Genomic DNA, 23,205 nt, shown 5'->3' with positions numbered 1-23,205 from the left:
GCCCCCCGTGTCCTTCCATGTCCCCAAGGTCCCCTCGTGTCCCCACGTGTCCTGGTGTCCCCCCATGTCCCCAAGATCCCACCCATGTCCTCCCACGTCCCCAGGTCCCCAAGGCCCCCCAGTGTCCCCCCCGTCTTGTCCCCAAGGCCCCCCGTGTCCTTCCATGTCCCCAAGGTCCCCTCATGTCCCCGAGGTCCTCCAGTGTCCCCCCCGTCTTGTCCCCAAGGCCCCCCGTGTCCTTCCATGTCCCCAAGGTCCCCTCATGTCCCCGAGGTCCTCCAGTGTCCCACTATGTCCCCAAGAGCCCTCCCATGTCCTCCCATGTCCCCAAGGTCCCCGTGTCCCCTCATGTCCCCGAGGTCCTCCAGTGTCCCATGTCCCCAAGATCCTACACACGTCCTCCCACAGCCCCATGTCCCCAAAGACCCCCCCACGGCCCATGGCCCCAAGATCCCCTCATGTCCATGTTCCCAAGGTCCTCCAGTGTCCCCTCATGTCCCTAAGGTCCCGCCCATGAACTCCCAAGTCCCCAGGTCCCCCCACCTTGTCCCCAAGGCCCCCCGTGTCCCTCCATGTCCCCAAGGTCCTCCAGTGTTTCCCCCCACATCACCAAGGTGCCCCTCTGTCCCCCCCCATGTCCCCAAGGCCTCCCCCGCCCCCCCGTGTCCCCAAGGTCCCCCCCCCCCGCGTCCCCGAGGCCGGCTCAGCTCTACGGTGTTTATTGGGCGTCTCTAACACTCACTGATGCAGATAAATAGTGGACACTTGTCACCGCCGCCACCGACCGCCACCGCCGCGGGGCCACCCCGCCGGGACCACCTCCCCAGGGCCACCTCCATGGGCACATCTCCATGGGGTCACCCCCGGGGCCACCTCCCTGGGGCCACGTCCATGGAGACATCTCCATGGGGTCACCTCCATGGGCACATCTCCATGGGGTCACCTCCCCGGGGCCACCCCGCCGGGACCACCTCCCTGGGGCCACCTCCATGGGCACATCTCCATGGGGTCACCCCCGGGGCCACCTCCCTGGGGCCACCTCCACGGGGACATCTCCATGGGGTCACCTCCCCGGGGCCACCTCCCTGGGGCCACCTCCATGGGCACATCTCCATGGGGTCACCCCTGGGGACATCTCCCTGGGACCACCTCCCCAGGGTCACCTCCATGGGCACATCTCCATGGCACCACCCCCAGGGCGACCTCCCTGGGGACATCTCCATGGGGCCACCTCCCCGGGGCCACCTCCCTGGGGACATCCCCAGGGCCACCTCCCTGGGGCCACCTCCCCGGGGCCACCTCCCTGGGGACATCCCCAGGGCCACCTCCCTGGGGCCACCTCCATGGGGACATCCCCAGGGCCACCTCCATGGGGCCACCTCCCTGGGGACATCGGTGCTGGGAGGGGGCGGTGGACCCCCCCATCGTCCCCTTTGGGGACCGCCACCTTTGGGGGTCGACCCATGGAGGTGGCCACGCTGGGGACATCCCACCCCCCCCTCCTTGGGGGGGGTCACCCCATGGGGACCCCCCCCTCCGATTGGGGACCCGCCGGGGCCACCCTCGTGGGGAGGGCGGGTGGCGTCACCCCATTGGGGACATCTCACCCCCAAATTGGGGACACCCCCCCCAAATTGGGGACCCTCCCTCCCCCAGGGATTACCCCCCCCTTTGGGGACACCCAAATTGGGGACCTCCCCCCCTCCTCGGGGCCACCCCATTGGGGACACCCCCCCCCGAAGGGGTGACCCCATTGGGAGACCCCCCCTCCCCACAGTCACCTCCCTTTGGGGACACCCCTAAATTGGGGGGGCCACCCCCTTTGGGACCACCCCCAAATTGGGGACACCCCTCCCATCACCTTTGGGGACCCCCCCAAATTGGGAAGACCCCCCCCCAAATTGGGTGTCCCCCCCTCCCCGCACTGCCCCCAGGTCGGAGTGGGGGGGGTCCCGGCGCCTCCCCCCCTCCCAGCTCCCCCCCCCGCTCCCTCCCCCCCTTCCTTTTTCCTGGTTTTTCCCCATTTTTGCTTTTTTTTGCCTTTTTTCACCTCTTTTTTTCCGCCTCCCCCCCCCCCCGGGGCTAAAGTGCCGTCAGACGCAGGAGGGGCCGCGGGGGGGCCGCGCCGGGGACAGTCAGTAGCAAACGCGGCCGGAAAAGTGCAAATCCGGGGTTTGGGGGCGGGGGGAGGCGCACCTCGCACGAGGACGGGGGCCTCGCACGAGGACGGGCCGGGGGGGGCCGCCTCGTGCGAGGAGGGGGGCGGTGCGGCACGAGGCCGGGCCTTGCACGAGGGGGGGGGCCCCACGCGCGAGGTCGGGCCTTGCATGAGGGGCCTCGCACGAGGGTGAGTCTCGCACGAGGGTCTCGCACGAGGATGGGCCTTGCAGGAGGACGAGTCTTGCACAAGGGTCTTGCACGAGGCCGGGCCTCGCACGAGGCCGGGCCTTGCACGAGGACTGACCTTGCACAAGGAAAGGCCTTGCACAGGAGCCTCGTGCTAGGCGTCCTTGCACAAGGCTGGGCCTCACACGAGGACAGGCCTCACACAAGGATGAGTCTCGCACAAGGGTCTTGCACAAGGATGGGCCTTGCACGAGGACGAGCCTTGCACGAGGACGAGCCTTGCACAAGGATGAGCCTTGCACAAGGGCCTTGCGCTAGGAGTCCTCGCACGAGGACGGGCCTCGCGCGAGGACAAGTCTCGCACAAGGGTCTCGCACGAGGACGGCGCACAACAACAGCGCTTGCGCGCGAGCAGGCCTCGCACCAGGGCGGCCTTCGCACGAGCCTCGCACGGCGGGACGGGGCTGGGGGGTGGGGGACACGGGGCCTTGCACGGCTGGGCGTAGCGTGGAGGTGGGCCTTGCACGGGGGGGGGATGTTGCACGGCTGGGCCTTGCACAAGCCTGGCGCAGGGGGGGGGGGGCGGAGTGTGACGCGGCGTTGCACGGGGCGTGCCTTGCACGAAGACGGGCCTTGCACGGGGAGCCGGGACCGGGCGGGGGGGGGGTTGTCTTGCACACTCGCCCGCCCGTCGCCCCAACGGGCCTCGCACGGCCGGGGGGGGGGCAGACGCGGGGGGTGGGGGGAGGCGCGCGAGGGCGGCCGTGCGACGCACGAGGGCACGCGCGCGTGCGACGCACGAGGACGGCGGGGGGCCAAGTTGGGGGGGGGGAGAGGGAGGATGAGCAGGCCCCCCCCCCCCCCACCTGAGCCGTGCAAGGAAGGTGCTGGGCTCCGTGGTCTCGCACGGGGGGGGTGGAGCCTTGCACGAGGGGGCGGGGCCTCACACCAGGGGGGCGGGGCTGGGGGGGGACACGCTGGAATGTCACTGCGATGCCGTAAGGTGCGAAGGGGGCGGGGGGGGCGCCCCGAAATGGGGGGAAGCGGGGCAAATCCCGGGGCGGGGGGGGGCGATATATGGGGGGAGGTCCCGCTATACTGGGGAGGGGGCCTATATACTGGGGGGGGCAATATATTGGGGGTCTCCAATACACTGGGGTCCCCCCAGTACACCCAGTGCCCCCCCCCGCACCCATATTGGTCCCTGCCCCCCCCATGGGGGGGGGAGCAAACCGAGTGATGTGGGGCAGGATGGGGGGGTGAGTGACAGCTGTCAATCATGCTGCGGGGGGGGCTCCCCCTGCCCCGTATCCCCCCGTGGGGGGGGGTGTCGCCGGGTTGGAGGGGGGTGCGGGGACCCCCCCCACTCTCCCTTATAGGGCAGTGGACCCCCCCCCGCAATGCCCGATGGGGCACGGCACCCCCCCATCACCCCCTATGGGTCAGGAGACCCCCCCCAATCCCCTATGGGGCAGGGCCGGCCCCACTCCCCCTTAGGGGGCAAAAGCCCCCCTGCAGTCCCCTATGGGGCAGGGGACCCCCCCCCGGCACCCCCTATACATCAGGGGACCCCCCTCATCCCCTATAGGGCAGGAGACCCTTCGGCCGTCTCCTATGGGGCCCCCTCCCCAGTCCCCTATAGGTTAGGGGACCCCCCCCCCCAGTCCGCTATAGGGCAGGAGACCCTTCGGCTGTCACCTATGGGTCAGAGGACCCCCTCCAATCCCCTATAGGTCAGAGGACCCCCCCCCAAATCCCCTATAGGTTAGGGGGTCCCCCCTCAATCTCCTATAGGTCAGGGGACCCCCCCAATCCCCTATAGGTCAGGGGACACCCCCCTCCCAGTCCCCTATAGGGCAGCAGACCCTTTGGCCATCCCCTATGGAGCCCCCTCAACCCCCTATACACCAGGGGACCCCCTATGGCTCGGGGGGGGCTCGGGGGGGGGCTCGGGGGGGTCCCCCCCCACCACCAGTCCCCTATAGGGGCAGGAGAGGCCGGGTGCCATCACCTATGGGGCCGCCATCACCTATAGGTGCGGGGACCCCCCCCCCAACCTCCTCCGCCGCCTCCCCAGCACCCCCTCTACCTAGGGGCAACCTCCCCCCCCCCAAAAACACCCCCTCCCTCTCCAGGTGCCCCTATAGGTGTCGGGGGGGGGGAGGAGGCGGCGGTGCCCCCCACCCCCCCCCGGCTCAGGTCCCGCCGCCCTTGCGGGGTCGCTCGGCCCCGGCGGCGCCGTCACCCGGCGGCGGCGGCGGTACCGCCGTGCCCTCGGCGGTCCCCGCGTCCCCCCCACCCGGCGGCGGCGGCGGCGGCGGCGGTCCCCCCCCCGCCGGCGGCCCCTCGGCCACGGCGTAGCCGAAGACGCCGGGGAGGAAGGCCTTGGCCTCGGGCAACACCATGTTGAGGGCCACGGGCAGCGGGAAGTTGTAGGGGTAGGCGGCCAACAGGCGGGGAGGACCGTAGACGAAGGGGTAGGGTTTGGGCGGCGTGGTGACGGCCAGGCCGCCGGCGGCGGTGACGGCGGTGACGCTACCACCGCCGCGTTCGTCGGCGGCCCCGCCGCGAGTCCGGCCCGCGCCGGCCGCCAGCAGCGGCAGCGGGTACTCCTGCACCGGGTACCCGTAGGACGCGGCGGTGTCACCCGGCGGCCCGGTGTGCGAGACGACGGGGTCCTGCACGGAGCCGCGGCTGGGGCCGGCCACCTCCGGCGGCGGCGGCGGCGGCGGCGGCGGCGGGGCGGCGGCGGCGCGGGTGCCGTCACCGCTGGAGGAGGAGACGTGCATCTCCTGCGTGTCCTCCTCCTTGACGGGCGCCGCCGGCGACACCTTCTTGGAGTAGGCGATGACGGAAGGGGCGGCCGGCGGGGCGGCGACAGGCGGCGCGGCGACAGGCGGCGGCGAGGCGGCGACCGGCGGCGGCCCGGCGGCGGCCACGGGCGGCGGGGGGCCGCCGGCGTCGGCCTGGTGCCGCTTGGCGTGGCGGCTGAGGGCCGCGGCCGTCTTGCAGACCTTGGCGCAGTGGGCGCAGGCGAACTTGAGCGAGGGCCGGCGGCCCACGCGGGGCGGCGGGCCGGCCGTCACCGCGGCCTCGGGCCGCCCGTGGCCCCGCTCGTGCTTGCGCAGCTTCTTCAGGGCCGAGAAGAGCTTGCCGCAGACCCCGCACTCGTGTTTCCACTTGGCCGTCGAGCGGCTGGGAGCCACTTCGGCGTCCGAACCGCTGGGGCTACCTTCGTCGTCGTCGTCCTCCTCCTCCTCCTCGTCCTCCTCCTCCTCTTCCTCCTCCTCGCCCGCCGCCGCTCCGCCGCCTTTCTTGGCCCAACGCAGCGAGCGCAGCTTGCGGCGCCACCGGGGTCTCTTAGCCTTGGGGACGTTGGCGGTGGCGGCGGCGGTGGCACCCTTGCGCTTGGGTTTGTAGGTGTAGTAGGGTCGCCAGAGGCGGTCGTCGGCGTCGCGGTCGCTGTCGTCCTCGCCGCTGTCGGCGGCGGCGGCCGGCTGTTGGGCGCCGGCGGTCTTGTCGCGGCGCAGGTCGGTCTCGGAGATGCGCCGCTTGACGATGGCCTCCTCGCCGATGCGCACGGTGATCTGGCAGAGCGGGGCCGCCCGGCTCTCGGCCGCCGTGCCCACGTAGGCCGGTTTGGCCACGTAGGTCATGGTGCGGCCGGCGCGGGGACGGCGCGGGGGGGACGCCGCCGCCGTTGTCACCGCGTCCTCGCCGCCGCCACCCGCCGGCCCCTCGGCGCCGCTCTGCTCGGCCGCCGCGGCCCGCTGCGCCTCGATGTAGTCCCGCAGCACTTGCTTCTTCATGGGCTTGGCGGCGGCGGCCGGCGGTTCCCGGGCAGCCGGCGCGGTGTTGTCACCGCCGCCGGCGCCGTTGTAGGCGATGACGGAGGTGGCGGCGGCCGGGGCGCCGCCGCGTACGATGACGGAGGCGGCCGGGCGCCCGTAAGCGATGACCGAGGCCGTCTCGGCCCCGCGGCCCGGCTCCGTCACCGTCACCGCCGCCGCCGCCGTCGCGCCGCCCGGCAGCAGGAACCGCTGCGGTTCGGGCGCCTCCGCGGCGGCGGCGGCGAAGGCGCCGCCGCCGCCTTCACCGCCGCCGCCGCTCAAGCCTTCGGGCCGGGCGGGCAGGAGCAAGCCGGCGGGTACCAGGTTTTGGCTGTAGGTCTTGTAGGGCCGCTTGTGCGAGCGCATGGGCAACAGGCGGTAGAGCTTGAGGGCGTTGAGTTTGGGCTTGTAGCCGCCGTTGGGCGTCTTCTCGGAGGAGATGAGCCCGGGGCTGATGCCGTGGAAGGCCTTCTGGTGGGTCTTGAGGTTGTAGTAGGTGACGAAGGTGTCCCAGCAGAAGATGCACTGGTAGCGGCGCTCGCCGGTGTGCCACACCTCGTGCTTGGTGCGGTACTCGGCCAGGGCGAAGACCTTGTCGCAGTAGCGGCAGGGGTACTTGCGGCGCCACGAGTGCACGTTGGCGTGCCGCTTGAGGCTGGAGAGCGTCATGTAGGAGCGCTCGCAGACGGCGCAGAAGTAGATGACGTGGCCGTCCACCACCTTGGCGAAGTGGTCCTGCTCGGCGGCGGCGGCGGCCGGGTCCGGGGCGCGGGGCCGCAGCAACAACGCTTTCTTGGCGGCCGGCGCCTTGGCGGGGTGCTCGTGGTGGTGAGGAGGAGGAGGAGGAGGGTGGTGGTGGTGGTGGTGGTGGTGGTGGTGGTGGTGGTGGGGTTGGGAGGCTTCGGCCTCTTTGCAGAGCACCTCGTGGGTCTGCAGCCGCTTGACGTGGATGAAGGTCTTGCCGCAGTGGCGGCAGGCCAAGGCGCGGCGGGCCCGGTGCAGCTTGGCGTGCAGCCCCAAGGCGGCCGCCGTGCTGAACGCCCGGCCGCAGAAACCGCATCGCAACGCCGCGGCCGCCGCTTCGCCGGCCGGCGGGTGGAGAGCGAAGAGCAAGCCGGGCGTCTGGGCGCCGCCGGGCTCGCCCGCCGGGCTGGCCCGCGCCGGGCAGGTGAGATCGACGGGCGACGGCGCCGAGGAAGAGGAGGTGGTGGCGGCGGCGGCGGCGTCGCCGGGGCTCCACGAGCCGTTCATGTCGGGCGGCGGCGGGTTGGGCGCCGTCTCCAAACCTTCGAGGCAGGGGATGCCCAAGCGGCGCCCGACGGCGCCCAGCTCGCGGGCGGCCGCCGCCGACGGTACCGACAGGCGCGAGTTGTAGATGAAGTTGAGGACGTCGGAGAAGACGCCGGCCTGGACGCCGGGTAGCTCGAGGACGTGGCCGGGCGCCCGGCACGCCGGTCCTTCGGCCAAAGCTTCCTTGAAGTAGGGGCTGGAGGCGGCCAGGACGTTCTTGTGCGCCCGGAACTTGGTGTCCTCGGCGATGATGGTCACGTCACAGAACTGGCCGCGCAGGCGCTGCTCGTTCAGCTCCAGCAGCAGCGACCGGCAGTGCCCCGCGTCCGACACCTCCACGACCGGAGCCATCCCCGCGGCGCGCACCTGCGGGCGCCGACACCCGTCGCAGCCCCCGGCCGCCCGGCTCCAGCGCGCGGCCCCCCCCCCTAAAACCGCTTCCACCCAGGTGGGGTGGGGTGGGCGCCTGGGGACGCCGGGGTCCCCGTCTCTGAGGGCGAGCGGATGTCAGGGGGATGTCTCCGGGGACAACCGGACACCGGGGTGTCCTCCCTGGGGACACTCGGACAACGGGGTCTCACCCTTGGGGTGTCTGGGCACTGGGATCCCTTCTCCAGGGACAATCGGACAACGGGGTCTCCTCCCTGGGGACACTCAGACAACCGGGGTCTCACCCTTGGGGCGTCTAGGCACTGGGATCCCTTCTCTGGGGACAACCGGACAACGGGGTCTCATCCTTGGGGGGGTCTGGGCACTGGGATCCCTTCTCTGGGGACAACCGGCCACCGGGGTGCCCTCCCTGGGGACAACCGGACACCGGGGTGTCTTCCTGTGGACACTCGGACAACAGGGTCTCATCCTTGGGGTGTCTGGGCACTGGGGTCCCTTCTCTGGGGACAACCGGACACCGGGGTGTCTTCCTGGGGACACTCGGACAACGGGGTCTCACCCTTGGGGTGTCTGGGCACTGGGATCCCTTCTCCAGGGACAATTGGACAACGGGGTCTCCTCCCTGGGGACACTCAGACAACCGGGGTCTCACCCTTGGGGCGTCTAGGCACTGGGATCCCTTCTCTGGGGACAACCGGACAACGGGGTCTCACCCTTGGGGGGGTCTGGGCACTGGGATCCCTTCTCTGGGGACAACCGGCCACCGGGGTGCCCTCCCTGGGGACAACCGGACACCGGGGTGTCTTCCTGTGGACACTCGGACAACGGGGTCTCATCCTTGGGGTGTCTGGGCACTGGGGTCCCTTCTCTGGGGACAACCGGACACCGGGGTGTCTTCCTGGGGACACTCGGACAACGGGGTCTCATCCTTGGGGGGGTCTGGGCACTGGGATCCCTTCTCCAGGGACAATCGGACAACGGGGTCTCCTCCCTGGGGACACTCGGACAACGGGGTCTCACCCTTGGGGCGTCTGGGCACTGGGATCCCTTCTCTGGGGACAACCGGACAACGGGGTCTCATCCTTGGGGCGTCTGGGCACTGGGATCCCTTCTCTGGGGACAACCGGCCACCGGGGTGCCCTCCCTGGGGACAACCGGACACCGGGGTGTCTTCCTGTGGACACTCGGACAACGGGGTCTCATCCTTGGGGTGTCTGGGCACTGGGGTCCCTTCTCCGGGGACAATCGGGCAACGGGGTCTCCTCCCTGGGGACACTCGGACACCAGGGTCTCATCCTTGGGGCGTCTGGGCACTGGGGTCCCTTCTCTGGGGACAACCGGACACCAGTGTCTCATCCTTGGGGGGTCCGGGCACTTGGGGGGTCCAGCCCCACATTTTGGGGGTCCCCAGGGCTCTGCCTGCCCCATGGCTCGGGGGGTCCCCAGCCCCACACTTTGAGGGTCCCCAAGGCTCTGCCTGCCCCATGGCTCGGGGGTCCCCAGCCCCACACTTTGAGGGTCCCCAAGGCTCATCCTGCCCCACAGCTCAGGCGGTCCCCAGCCCCATGGTTAAGGGGGCCCCCAGCCCCACAGATCAGGGTCCTCAGCCCCACAGCAAGGGGGTCCGTAGGATCCTTTCTGCCCCATGGCTCGGGGGTCCCCACCCCACACTTTGGGGGTCTCCAGGTCTCTGTCTGCCCCACAGCTCGGGGTTCCCCAGCTTCACACTTTGGGGGTCCCCAAGGCTCATCCTGCCCCACAACTCGGGGGTCCCCAGCCCCACACTTTGGGGTCCCCAAGGCTCATCCTGCCCCACAACTCGGGGGTTCCTCAGCCCCACACTTCGGGGTCCCTCAGCCCCATAGTTTGGGGGTCCTCAGCCCCATGGCATGGGGGCCCCCAGCCCCACAGCTCAGCCCCCCTCGCCCCACACATCCCATGCCCCCCCCAACTGTGGGGCTGGGGGTCCCGGCCCACCCCAGTGTGCCCCACAGCCCGGTCCCTCGGCGTCCCCACGGCGAGCCCCACAGCGCAGCCCCCTCACGGCCCCCCCGGCGTGCCCCACGGCGCGGCCCCCGCCACGGCCCCCCCGCGGCTCCGCGGAGCCATTTTGCGCCGGGGCCTCCTCGGCTGGCGGCTAAAATGGCTGCGGGAGGCGGCCGGGCGGCGCGACCCACGGCGCGACCCACGGCGCCGGGGCTGCCCCACGACATGACCCACGGTGCTGGGGCTGCTGGCACGGTGCGACCCACGGCACCACGGTGCGTCCCACGGCGCGACCCACGGCGCTGGGGCTGCCCCCGCGGCGCGACCCACGGCGCGACGCACGGCGCCGAGGCTGCCCCACGGCGCAACCCACGGCGCGGCCGACGTCGGGGCTGCTCCATGATGTCACCCACGGCGCGACCCATGGCGCTGGGACTGCCCCACAGCCGCCCCCCCACAACCCCCAACCTGCCCCCCAGAGCCATCCAGGACCCCCGTCCTGCCCCCCCAACCTACCCCCTGGACTCCCAGGACCCCGATCTGCCCCCCAACCTGCCCCAGACGCTGCTGGGACCCCCCTCTTCTGCCCCTCAGCCTGCCCCAGGCACCCCCAGAGCCCCCCGACCTGCCCCCCCAAGCTGCCTCCAGCCCCCCTGGACCCCCAACCTGCCCCCCTGTTCTGCCCCACATGCACCCCAGGACCTCCAACCTGCCCCACTGACCCTTCCGGGATCCTCGTCCTGCCCCCCAACCTGCCCCACACACCCCTGCGACCCCCAGCCTGCCTCCCAACCTGCCCCGTGCACCTCCAGGACCCCCATCCTGCCCCACAGACCCCCCTGCAACCCCCAATCCGCCCCCCAACCTGCCCCGTGCATCCCCTTCTGCTCCCCATCCTGCCCCACACACCCCCCTGCGACCCCCAACCTGCCCTGTGCACCCCCAGGCCCCCCATCCTGCCCCCATAGATCCCCTGCGACCCCCAACCTGCCTCCCAACCTGCCCCATGCACCCCCAGGACCCCCATCCTGCCCCACAGACCCCCCTGGGACCCCCAATCCACCCCCCAACCTGCCCCACGCACCCCCCAGGACCCCCATCCTGCCCCCTGGATCCCCCTGCGACCCCCAACCTACCCTGTGCACCTCCAGGACCCCCACTCTGCCCCACAAACCCCTCTCACAACCCCCAATCTGCCCCCCATCCTGCCCACACACCCCCTTGAGACCCCCAACCTGCACCCCAACTTACCCCGTGCACCCCCAGGACCCCCATCCTGCCCCCCGGACCCTCCTGCAAGCCCCAACCTGCCACCTACCCCACTCCATGCACTGCCGGGACCCTCCTCCTGCCCCACAGACTGTCTCCCACCCCTCCCGGGACCCCCAAGCTGCCCCACAAGCTGCCCCCACACCCCTCTGGGACCCCCATTGTGCCCCCCAACCTGCTCCATGGACCCCCAGGACCCCCAAGCTGCTCCTCATCCTGCCCCACAGATCCCTCAACACCCCCATTGTGCCCTCCCAGCACCCCCATCCTGCCCCCCAAGCTGCCCCCCATTCTCGGGACCCCCTGGCTCGTTACTGGCTCCATCTTAACGATCACCCCAGGTCACCCCCAAACATGGGGGGGGGCAGAAATGTGCCCCCCGACCTTTCCCAGCATTCCCTGCTCTGCCCCCCAGGGTCCCGGGATCACCTTGGGGCACTGGGATCCCCCCTGGGGCCACAGGATCCCCCCAAGGCTCATAGGATCCCCCAGGGTCACAGGATCCCCCCTGGGGTCACAGGATCCCCCCAAGGCTCACAGGATCCCCCAGGATTACAGGATCCCCCCTGGGGTCACAGGATCCCCCAGGGTCACAGGATCCCCCCTGGGGTCATGGGATCCCCCTGAGGGTCACGGGATCCCCCAGGGTCATCAGGTCTCTCTGGAGTGAAGAGATCCCCCCTGGGGTCATGGGATCCCCCTGAGGGTCACGGGATCCCCCAGGGTCATCAGGTCTCTCTGGGGTGAAGGGATCCCCCCCAGAGTCGTAGGATCCCCCTTGGGGTCACGGGATCTGGGATTCCCAGGGGATCCCCCCAGCTTCGGATACCTGTGCTGTCTGCTCCGAGATCCGCCCCCCCCCCCACCCAAGCAGGGATCCCGGATCCACTGGGGGTGCCCGTCACCACAGATCCCAGGAGATCCCACATCCAAGCCAATATCTGGCCCCACAGATCCTGAATGACCCCAGATCCGTCCGAGATAGTATCCCGGGAGCTCCCAGATCCACTCGGACACAGATCTAGCTCTATAGATCCCAGGAGATCCCAGATCCAGCCCAGCCAATCGCGGGAAACCCCAGGTCTATCATAGATGAGACCCAGGTCCAAGGATCCCAGGAGATCCCAGGTCTATCACAGCTGACACTCGGATCCGTGGGTCTCCGGAGACCCCAGATCCGCCTCGGCCAACAACCAGCCTCCCAGATCTTGGGGGATCCCAGGCCCCACCTGGGGTGAGACTCAGCGCCCCGGATCCCAGGTGGCCCCAGATCCATCCCAGCCAATATCCCCCCTGGGTGGAGATCCAGTCCCCCCCCTTCCCCAGACTGGGATCCAGCCCCCCTCCAGATCCCACATGCTGCCTGGCCTGACATCCAGATCCCAGATCGGCTGGGATCTAGCCCCCCCTATCCCAGATCCCACCTGGGCTGGGATCCAGCTGCCCCCTGCCCGATCCCAGGAGATCCCAGACCTCCCCCGGGGCTGGGATCCGGCGCCGCAGCCCCCCGCGCCCACCCACCCCGGCGGATCGTGGGTGCGGGGGGCGGCTCTACCTGGTGCAGGGTGCAGCCCCCTCTCCCCACCCCGGATCCCAGGAGATCCCAGATGTGCGCAGCAGCCGGATCCCTCCTCTCCCCCCCCCCAACCCCAGCCGGCGCGGCGTAGCAGCCTGGAAGTCGGCCTTGGCCGCTCGCCCGCCCGGGCCCCCGGCCAGCGCCGCCGGCCCCGAGCCCCCCGGATCCCCCGAGATCCTGCCGGGATCTGGCTCATCCACCCCCAGCACCGAGGGCAGGATCCAGCTCATCAGAGTGGGCACCCTGCATGGATGTGGGGCAGGATGAGACCTCCCCCCAGAGTCAGCACCCTGCATGGATGTGGGGCAGGATGAGACCTCCCCCCAGAGTCAGCACCCTGCATGGATGGGGGGCAGGATGAGACCTCCCCCTAGAGTCAGCACCCTACATGGATGTGGGGCAGGATGAGACCCTCCCCAGAGTCAGCACCCTGCATGGATGTGGGGCAGGATGAGACCCCCCTAGAGCCAGCACCCTGCATGGATGGGGGGCAGGATGAGACCCTCCCCAGAGTCAGCACCCTGCATGGATGGGGGGCAGGATGAGACCCTCCCCAGAGTCAGCACCCTGCATGGATGGGGGGCAGGATGAGACCCCCCTAGAGCCAGCACCCTGCATGGATGGGGGGCAGGATGAGACCCTCCCCAGAGTCAGCACCCAGCATGGATGGGGGGCAGGATGAGACCCCCCTAGAGCCAGCACCCTGCATGGATGTGGGGCAGGATGAGACCCCCCTAGAGCCAGCACCCTGCATGGATGGGGGCAGGATGAGACCCCCCCCCAGAGTCAGCACCCTGCATGGATGTGGGGCAGGATGACACCCCCCTAGAGCCAGCATCCTGCATGGATCTGGAGCAGGATGAGACCCCCCTAGAGTCAGCACCCTGCATGGATGGGGGGCAGGATGAGACCCCCCCCCAGAGCCAGCACCCTGCATGGATGGGGGGCAGGATTGGACCCCCAGAGCCAGCACCCTGCATTGCGGGGGGGCAAGATTGGACCCCTATAACCAGCACCCCGCAGCACTGTGGGGCAGGATTAGACCCCAGCACTGTTGGGGGCGGGGGGGGGAGGCTCAGAGTAACTGTAGAAACAGGCAGGGCTGGGGGTGGTTCTAGACCAGGGCTGGGTTACCATGGAGATGGGGGGGTCTAGATCATGTGGGGGGGTGCTAGATTAGGTAGGTTGCTGGGGTGACGGGGGGGGGACGGTTCTAGAGCAGGCAGGTTGCCGCGGCGACGGAGCGGGGCGCCCCCTACCTGTGAGCGGAGGCCTCATGGACTAGGTGTTGTTGCTCCGGGGGTCCTCGGTGGGGGGTCACTGCCGGCAGGGCCTCCTGGGGGGAACAGAGCGGGTTCAGCACCCCCGGACGCCTGGGTCCCCAAGGGGTGGCAGGGACCCCCGGACAACTGGGTCTCCAGGGGGTTGGGGTAGACCCCCCAGAGCTGGGAAGCACCCCAAAACCCACATCCATTAGGCTGTTGTTCAGGCAGCAACAGGCAGAAAACAGAGCTGGGACCAGAGCCAGGCGGGGGGGGGGGGGAGCGAGTGCAGCCCAGCTACAGTCAGAGCACAGTCAGAGGGGCAATAACACGTGGCAGGTACAGGCGGAATGGCGGGAAGCGGCACTCCCCGCTACACCGTAACGAACGGGCAGGGCGCCAGCGATGCCCAGAGGTTGCCAGCGGCGCGGACGGGCATGTCACAACCGCGCCGTCACCACGGGCGTGCCAGGACAAGGTGTGGTATAGCTACAGCGCGCTGTAACCCTGTGAGCGTGGTGGAGGGGGGCATGTACGTGTGTGCACGGGCCGGACACAGGCAGAGCGAGGCGGAGACAGGCAAGGGCACCTCGTGCCTGCGAAGTCCTGGTTCCTGGGCAACGGTTGCATCAGGGACAGTCGGTCGCCCGCTGTGATTCAGCGGGGGTGCGAGCGTGACCAAAGTCCCGCCGGAGTCCGTCAGCGCTCAGGCAAGCTGTACCTGGGATCACAGGGAGGTGGAGGGGAAAGCTACAGTCGGAGGCAATCCGGGATCGCAGCCCATCCTCTGGTAGAAGGTGTGGGTGTGTACACATGTAACTTTCAATACAGCTACTCCACCACGCGTGTGTGAGGTTGTTCAAGGAACAGCCGGAAACAATTGGCGATGGGGGGACAGTACCGCAGCCCCCCCCCAATTTAAGGAGGTGCAAAGAAGTGCCTCTGGAGTTGACAGTTGCCCCAAAAAGGTGTAGCGTGGCCACAGCTGACCCAGCAGGTGTGCGCGAGTGTCCCTCTCCCAGCTACACCTGGGGATCAGAGATGCTGGGAAGTGCCCGGTACAGCTGCACGCCATGTAGCACATCCTGCGACGGGACCCAGGCGTGCTCTGGGGACGGTGTTCAGCGCCGGCTTTGGTGCAAACACCCTGACGTGCTGGAGTCAAGCAAGCGAGTACAGTTGGCCACAACACAGGCTGTGGGTGTCAAAACAGCAGCAGCAGAGTGTGCGCTTCAGGCCTGTCTGCCTGTCATAGCACAACGAGTGCAGGCCTCTGCGCGCGTGCCAGCATGGTGTAGAAAGGGTGTACATCTCCGGCTATGGCACGACACAGGCAACGCACGGCAGGCGAGGAAGCGCCTGTTGGGATGGGGCGGGGGCGAACGACATACACCGTGCCAGTGCTGCGGAGGACGTGTGCTGTGCGCAGTCCCAGGGGATGGTGTTGTGCACAAGATGACGTCACCGTCGCCGCAGAGCAGACAGGCGTAACGTGGCTGCGCTGGGGGGAGCCGGGGGTTGTGAAACCAGAGGCTGGGACCGGTTTCCAGTCCCTGGGACCATCAGCATGCACCATGCGTTGATGGGGGCGCGTGGTAGGTACAGCCCAACACGGCAACAGCCAGTGCAATTGTTCACAGGGCCCTGCCGACGTATGCAGGGGTGCCGCTGAGTGCGACGTCATCAGGGAGTGGGGGCGTGTCAGCTACAGCGTGAGGTCATTAGTCAGTCGTCGTCAGGCATGGAGTGACGTCACCAAGGTGTACGTGTCCTGCACAGCCGGACGCAAGCAGCGGGGGGTGGTAGCTGGGGGGGGTGCATGGGGGACAGTGTGCAAGGCAGGTACAGTCAGCTGCAGGACGGGGGTGCGGGAGGCGCCGACTGACACAAGGGGGTGTGACCAGCCCTGTTGGAGCCAAGCAGGTTGTGCGCAGGAGATACAGCCCAGTGCTTGGGGGGGGGGGGGCATGGGGGAGTACAGCCGGGTGGAAACAGGGGTGAGTGACCCCCTATGCACAGCCAGCTGCGATTGGGGGCGGGGTCAAACGGGAGGACGGAGGGGGACAACCTGACGTAGCGGGTACAGCCCGAGGCCTACAGGCCCAGGGACAAGGTGCCGGGGGGGTAGAGGGACAAGCAAAAACGGGGTGCAGCAGTGGCAGGGTGGGGGCTACCCCCACTGCACCAACACCCCCAACCCTACACACACGCCCCCTCCGGCCTCCCCGGAAACCCGCCACGAACCGGAACAACCCCGCAAGGAAACACCCCCCTCTCCCCTCCCCACGCACCCGACAAGCGGGGGGGGGGGGTCGCTGGGGACGCGAGGGTTGCCGCGGAAACCCACCCCCCCTCCCTCCACCGCCGACCACCGCCAAAGCCGCCTGACAACCTCCATCCGCTGCTCGGGGGGTACGGGGAGCCCAGACGTCACCGCGGCAACAGCCGATCACATCCCCGGCGATGGAGGACACGGTTCCCCCGGCGACGGGGGAGGAAGTGTGGGGGGGGGGAGGATGTCACCCAACTGTTGCCACGGAAACAACCCCCCCCCCGCAACCCCCCTCCCGAGGTCCTGACAGGGGAAAGACCTTTCACCTGCCTCCAATGAGGGAGCAGAGAAGGGGGGACCCCGCCCCATGTCACACCCCCTCTGGGCCAATCGGACAGCGGGAAACAGAGACGTCAAACTCACCTGGATGCTCATTGGCCGGGCTGGGCGTGATGTCACGAGGCCCCCTTCCTACCACAACCCCCTGCTCCGGGTGTGTTAAAGGAACAGGCAGGCGGAAAGACACCGGGCGCCACGGAAGAGCCTGCGGGGCGCGAGGGACGGGTCAGGCGGCTGCAGCAGGGCTACAGGCAGCCGCAGGGGGGGTCACAGGCGGCTGCAGGCCCGCGACCCGCCAGGATGCCCGGGGGGGGGGCCAGGCCCGCCCCCACGCTGGCACGCAGGGTGACGCAGCGCACAGTCGCGCACGCACTGCGGGTGCGCACACAGCCGGGGCAGGCACACAGGGGGCACAGGGGTCCCGTGCACCCACAGGCGCTCACACCCACCGGCTGCACAACCGTGCCCGGGGCACAGATGTGATGTACGCAACAGCCACCGCGCACACAAACAGGCACGGTACACGGCACGGGCATATATACGTTAACACACGCAACACCCACAGCGGGCGCAAACACACACAGCGCATGCAATGCACATGCAAACACCGCGCGCAGGCGGCGTACAGCACAGCACATACCGCACACCCGCAGGGCGCACAGACGCGCACGGCACACGCAGGTACAGGCGTAACACATGCGACACCCACGGCATGCGCAAGCCCACGCAAATGCGCTGCACGCAAACAGCGCACGCGCACAGTGCGCGGTGCACGGTGTGAGGGTGCACTGGGGGTGCGTGCACGCACAACCCCCGCAAGCGCACACAAACACGCACAGAGGACGCACAACCGCCACGCGCACGCAGAGCACCGCGAACACACCCAGCGTGGGTGCGCACCCCGTGCACACAAACACCGCGGGTGCGTTCCCCCACCCGGTGCGCACGCACACCCGGTGCGCAGGGCACGCTCACACCGTGCACATGCAAACAGCGCGCGCAGTGTGCATGCACACGCCATGCTCACCCGTATGCACACCTGCAGTGCACACCCAAACGCACACTTGCACGCACACCGCACACCTCGCCAACACGCACACACAACGCATGCCCCCTCTGTGGCACAACCAATGCCTACACAGTAACACACAACAGCACAAACAGCACCTGCACAAACACAACATCTCTTGCACGCAGTGTGACACAACACACAGCCTGTCTGTGCTGCAAGACAGCCGTGCACACACATGACACAACAGACTGCCTGTGCTGTGAGACAGACACACGCACAACAGTACAACAGCACAGTCGCACGCGACGCCCTTCATGTGCACAATGTTACACAACACAGCTACAACACGTGCACGCACAGATACAACATGCTGGCATGCGACACAACGTGCACACACGCACGCTCCTGACAGTCGGACACCACCACGCCCACAGCACCACACACACCACCACCGTTTTCCCCCATGTTGTCCCAGCACTGCACGCTTCAGTGCACGCTCAAGGACACACGCGACACCCTGCAAGACGACGCACCGCCTGTGCGGGCCACGTGGGCGTGCACTTGCGGCTCGCGCGCTGACACGCACATGCGTGCAAGCCCAGGTGTACCTTCCCTGCGGCGCAACACACACGCTCCCGCAGGAGACTGTCACCGCACCTTTTCCCTCCTCACGCGCACACACACCACCCCATACCGCACACACAACCACGCATCCTGCTCCGTACAACCCCCCCAACGCTAGCCCCCCCACACACGGCAGTAGCTGTACTTGCTGTCACGCATACACACATACACAACTACAAGCTTGGCACAACCACACATACCACTCTACAACGCTCTCAACATTAACACCCGCGCACACACAAGCAGAGGCTGCACGTCCCGTCAGCCGTGCACACACACACCCCTTTACACCAACACCCACTCGAATACCAATGCATGCATAGATGGCAGCTGTACCTACTGTGACACACAACCCCATGAACGCCCAGTGTAGCAACACCTTGAACATCAGCATGCACAACCACGCGCCTTGCGCACACACAACACCGTGCACCTCCGTGCTCCCCTACACCCTCCCCACACAAACACACCCCAAACTATCAACATGCACCTGTGCACGCACACACAAACACGCACACACATAACTGCACACACAACCACACGGACATGCAACTGGGCCAAAAAATCCCATGCAGGCGCAACCATACGCACAACCAGAGACGTGCAACTGCTTGTGCAATCACAGGTGCATGCACAGTCACAAGCAGACAAACACAACCGCATACGAGCGCGCACTCACAAGCTGACGCACGCAACCACAACTTCACGGACGTGGAGCCAGAAGCGAACAAGCGCAAGCGCGCACAGGCAGTCACAAGCTGACACGCACAACTGCACGGACGCACAGCCACAAGCAGACACAACCGCGCGCACAACCGCACAACCCCGTGCAGACGCAAACGTGCGGGGGGGGGCCCACACAATTCCACGCACAACCACACACGGACACACAGTCCATATGGGGTTGGGGGGGAGACCCGGGGCATTTGGGGGATCCCAGGGGGAGTTAGGGGGGTGGGAGCCCCCTAAAGGCCCCCCCAAGCCCTGTTTTTCAGGGGGGCTGTCCGAGGGGGGGTAGTTTTGGGGGACCCATAAGGAGCCCTGGGGGGGGAGGCAGTCCGGGGAGGGGGTCGGTAACAGGAGGGAGGTCTCGGTCCCGGGGTTATCGGTCCCTTGGGGGGGTCCTGGGGGGCGTCAGTCCCTAGGAGGGTATCAGTCCCCTGGGGGGGTCTGGCGGGGGGAGTTCCAGGAGTGTCGGTCCCGGGAAGGGTGTCCGGCCCCGGAGGGGGTGTCCCCAGGGCGGTGTCGGTCCTTGGGGGGAGTCCCGGGGGGGGGTGTCGGTCCCGAGGGGGATGCCGGGGGGAGTGTCAGTCCACCGGGGGGGTCCCAGGGGGTTTTGGTCCCCGGTGGGGGGGGGCCCGTCCCAAGCGCCGGGGGGGGGCCAGTGCGAGGCCCACGGCAGCCGGTGCTGGGGGGGGGGGCAGTGTTGGGGGGGGGATTGGTCCCGGGGGGGGGGGTCAGTCCCGGAGGGGGTGGTCCCGGTCCCTGGGGGGGGGTGTCCCAAGGGGTGTCGGTCCTCGGGGGGGGTCCCGGTCCCCAGGAGGGCCCATCCCGAGCGTGGGGGGGGGGGCGGTGCAAGGCCCACGGTGTCCATTGCTGGGGGGGGGGGTCAGTGTGCAGGGCGGGGGGGTCGGTAGCGGGAGGGGGTGGGGGTCGGGCGGGGGGATCGGGGCCGGGGCCGGTACCTGGCGCGGAGGCGGCGGCAGCGGCGGCGGCACAAGATGGAGGCGGCGCCGCTGGGCCCGGGCGGGAGCGAGACCCCCCCCGCCCCGCCTGCCGCCACCGGCACCGCGCGGGGGGGGGCCCGGCCCGACCGGGGGGGGGGGGACCCAGGGGGACGTGGATGAAGGGGGGGGGAAGACGTGGGGATGCGGTGGGGGGGGCAAGGGCGGGCAACGGGGACGCAACTGGGGGGGCGCAAGCGGGACACGGCGGGGATGCAACTGGGGGTGCAACGGGACGCAACTGGGGGTGCAACGGGACACAACTGGGGGTGCAACTGGGGATGTACCTGGGGGTACAACGGGACACAACCAGGAGTACAACCGGGGGTGCAACTGGGGATGTACCTGGGGGTACAACGGGACACAACCAGGAGTACAACCGGGGGTGCAACTGGGGATGTACCTGGGGGTACAACGGGACACAACCAGGAGTACAACCGGGGGTACAACTGGGGATGTACCTGGGGGTACAACGGGACACAACCAGGAGTACAACGGGATGCAATTAGGACACAACCGGGGGTACAACGGGACGCGAGTATACAGCAGGATACAACTGGGACATAACCAGCAGTGCAACAGGATGCAAACAGGGATACAACAGGACACAACTGGGACACAGTCGGGGGTATAACAGGACGCAACTGGGACATAACTGAGGGCACAATGGGACAAAACCAGAAGTACAACGGGACACAACCACAGGGGTACAATGGGACACAGCAAGGACAGAGAGGTACAACGGGACACAGCAAGGACACAACTGGCGTACAACAGCACACAGCAAGCACAACCAGGGGTACAATGGGACACAGTGGGGACACAAACAGGACACAAACACAGCACTCAACTGGGGGTACAACTGGTGGGTACAACAACATACAACCAGGACACAACCAGGGGTACAATGGCACACAACCAGGACGCAACAGGGACGTAACCACAGGGTACAACAGCACCCGGTGGGGGACACAACTCCATGCAGCATGGATACAACTGCGTAACTCAACAGCACAGACCCGGGGACACAACGCGGGGTAACAACAGAGCAGACTGGGGACCCCACGGGTGACAGTGGTTGGAGCAACCCCACAACCAGACCCCGGGCACTGGGGACAGGGACAGCGGGTGGAGCAGCCCCACAGCCGGACTCTGGGACCACGTTGGTGACAGGCACCAGTGACATCTGCCAGAGCAGCCCCACAGCCGGACGCCAGGGAGGTGGGGACGGGAACCGTACCGGTGACAGGGACCCCACTGGGGACCCAGCAGGGACAGGGGATTGTGGTGACAAGGACCCCACTGGTGATGCGGTGACAGATGCGGGCCAGGGACCCCACTAGTGTCAGCAGGATGCAGCGACGGGGAGCCACCAGTGACAGGAACGTGGTGACAGGGACACAGCGACCCCACTACTGACAAGGTGACATGGTGACAGGGACATAGCATGGACCCCACTGGTGATGGGAGGTGGTGACGGGGACCCACCAGACTACAGGGACGTGGTGACCCCACCAGAGATGGGGACCCTGCTGGGGACCCCACCAGGGACGTGGTGATGGGGACCCACCAGCAACAGGGACTTGGCGACTCCAGGAGTGACAGGGACCCTCTTTGGGACCCCCCCAGGGACGTCCCCCCCCCGTGGTGACCCCACGGGTGATACAAGGGGTGATGGGGACCCACTGGTGACAGGGGGATGCAGCAACATCACTGGTGATGAGGGGACACGGTGACAGGGACCCACCAGTGATGGGGCCATGGCGATTCCATGGGTGACAGGGACCCCTAACTGCCCCCAAACCCTCCTGCCCCCCAACTCCCTCTCTTGCCCCAATTCCCTCCTACCCCCCAATTCCCCCAGCCCCTAATTGCCCCAAACTCTCTTGCCCCCAATTACCCCCACCCCTAATTACTCCAACTCCCCCTTGCCCCCCAATTCCCCCCAGCTACTTATTGCCCCAAACTCTCCTGCCCTCCAATTACCCCCTGCCCCTAATTATCCCAAGCCTCCTGCCCCCCGACTCCCCCTCCTGCCCCTAATTACCCCCACCCCTAATTACCCTGACTCCCCCTCCTGCCCCTCATTACCCCAAATCCTCCTGTTCCCCAAATCCCCCAGCCCTAATTGCCCCAATTACCCCCTGCCCCCAATTACCCCAAATCCTCTTGCCCCGACTCCCCTTCCTGCTTCCCCAATTCCCCCAGCCCCTAATTGCCCCAAACCCTCCTGCCCCCCAATTACCCCCACCCCTAATTACCCCAACTCCCCCTCCTGCCCTCCCAATTCCCCCTAGCTCTAATTAGCCCCTGCCCCCAATTATCCCAAACCCTCCTGCCCCTAATTACCCTGAGTCCCCCTCCTGCCCCTCATTATCCCCAAACCCTCCTGCCCCCCAATTACCCCCCAGCTCTAATTACTCCCTATTCCTAATTACCCCAAACCCTCCTACCCCAAATTACCCCCACCCCTAATTACCCCAACTCCCCCTCCTGCCCCTCATTACCCCAAACCCTCCTGCCCCTAATTACCCCCACCCCTAATTACCCCAACTCCCCCTCCTGCCCCCAATTACCCCCCAGCTCTAATTACCCCCTGCCCCCAATTATCCCCAACCCTCCTGCCCCCTAATTACCCCCACCTCTAATTACCCCGACTCCCCCTTCTGCCCCCCAATTCCCCCAGCTCTAATTACCCCCACCCCTAATTACCCCAACTCCCCCTCATTACCCCAAACCCCCTGCCCCCCAATTACCCCCAGCCCCCAATTACCCCCACCTCCTGCTCCCCCCTGCTCCCCCCTCCTGCCCCTCATTACCCCAATTACCCCCTGCTCCCCCCCTTCCCCTCATTACCCCAATTACCCCAATTACCCCCTGCTCCCCCTCCTGCCCCTCATTACCCCAATTACCCCCTGCTCCCCCCTCCTGCCCCTCATTACCCCAATCACCCCCTGCTCCCCCCTCCTGCCCCTCATTACCCCAATTACCCCCTGCTCCCCCCTCCTGCCCCTCATTACCCCAATCACCCCCTGCTCCCCCCTCCTGCCCCTCATTACCCCAATCACCCCCTGCTCCCCCCTGCCCCTCATTACCCCAATTACCCCCTGCTCCCCCCTGCTCCCCCTCCTGCCCCTCATTACCCCAATCACCCCCTGCTCCCCCCCTGCCCCTCATTACCCCAATTACCCCCTGCTCCCCCTCCTGCTCCTCATTACCCCAATCACCCCCTGCTCCCCCACCCCTCATTACCCCAATTACCCCCTGCTCCCCCCTGCTCCCCCT

General features: G+C 67.9%; 2 protein-coding genes across 2 annotated transcripts; both read right to left on the bottom strand.

The window, feature by feature from the left end:
• Window positions 1-703: 703 nt before the first annotated feature.
• Window positions 704-3,627, bottom strand: LOC138065482 (uncharacterized). The gene is made up of 2 exons (XM_068929511.1): window positions 916-3,627; window positions 704-833 (listed from the first exon to the last, which is right to left on the bottom strand). The coding sequence occupies exon 1, from the start codon at window positions 3,625-3,627 to the stop codon at window positions 2,545-2,547; it is 1,083 nt and encodes a 360-aa protein (XP_068785612.1). The 3' UTR covers window positions 704-833; window positions 916-2,544.
• ZBTB4 (zinc finger and BTB domain containing 4) lies at window positions 704-19,992 on the bottom strand. Its single transcript, XM_068929499.1, has 4 exons — window positions 19,882-19,992; window positions 16,645-16,765; window positions 13,947-14,023; window positions 704-7,832 (listed from the first exon to the last, which is right to left on the bottom strand). Exon 4 carries the CDS (start codon window positions 7,815-7,817, stop codon window positions 4,542-4,544), a length of 3,276 nt encoding a protein of 1,091 aa, XP_068785600.1. The 5' UTR covers window positions 7,818-7,832; window positions 13,947-14,023; window positions 16,645-16,765; window positions 19,882-19,992; the 3' UTR covers window positions 704-4,541.
• Window positions 19,993-23,205: the final 3,213 nt, after the last annotated feature.

The sequence above is a fragment of the Struthio camelus genome, unplaced genomic scaffold, assembly GCF_040807025.1.
Source record: "Struthio camelus isolate bStrCam1 unplaced genomic scaffold, bStrCam1.hap1 HAP1_SCAFFOLD_87, whole genome shotgun sequence".
NCBI lineage: Eukaryota > Metazoa > Chordata > Aves > Struthioniformes > Struthionidae > Struthio > Struthio camelus.
Note: the sequence above shows the minus strand (reverse complement) of the source record. Positions and strands in the feature narration are given on the sequence as shown.

Excerpts from the sequence above, each read along its gene's own strand:
- ZBTB4 (XM_068929499.1), bottom strand. The coding sequence starts at position 7,817 with ATGGCTCCGGTCGTGGAGGTGTCGGACGCGGGGCACTGCCGGTCGCTG.
- LOC138065482 (XM_068929511.1), bottom strand. The coding sequence starts at position 3,627 with ATGATTGACAGCTGTCACTCACCCCCCCATCCTGCCCCACATCACTCG.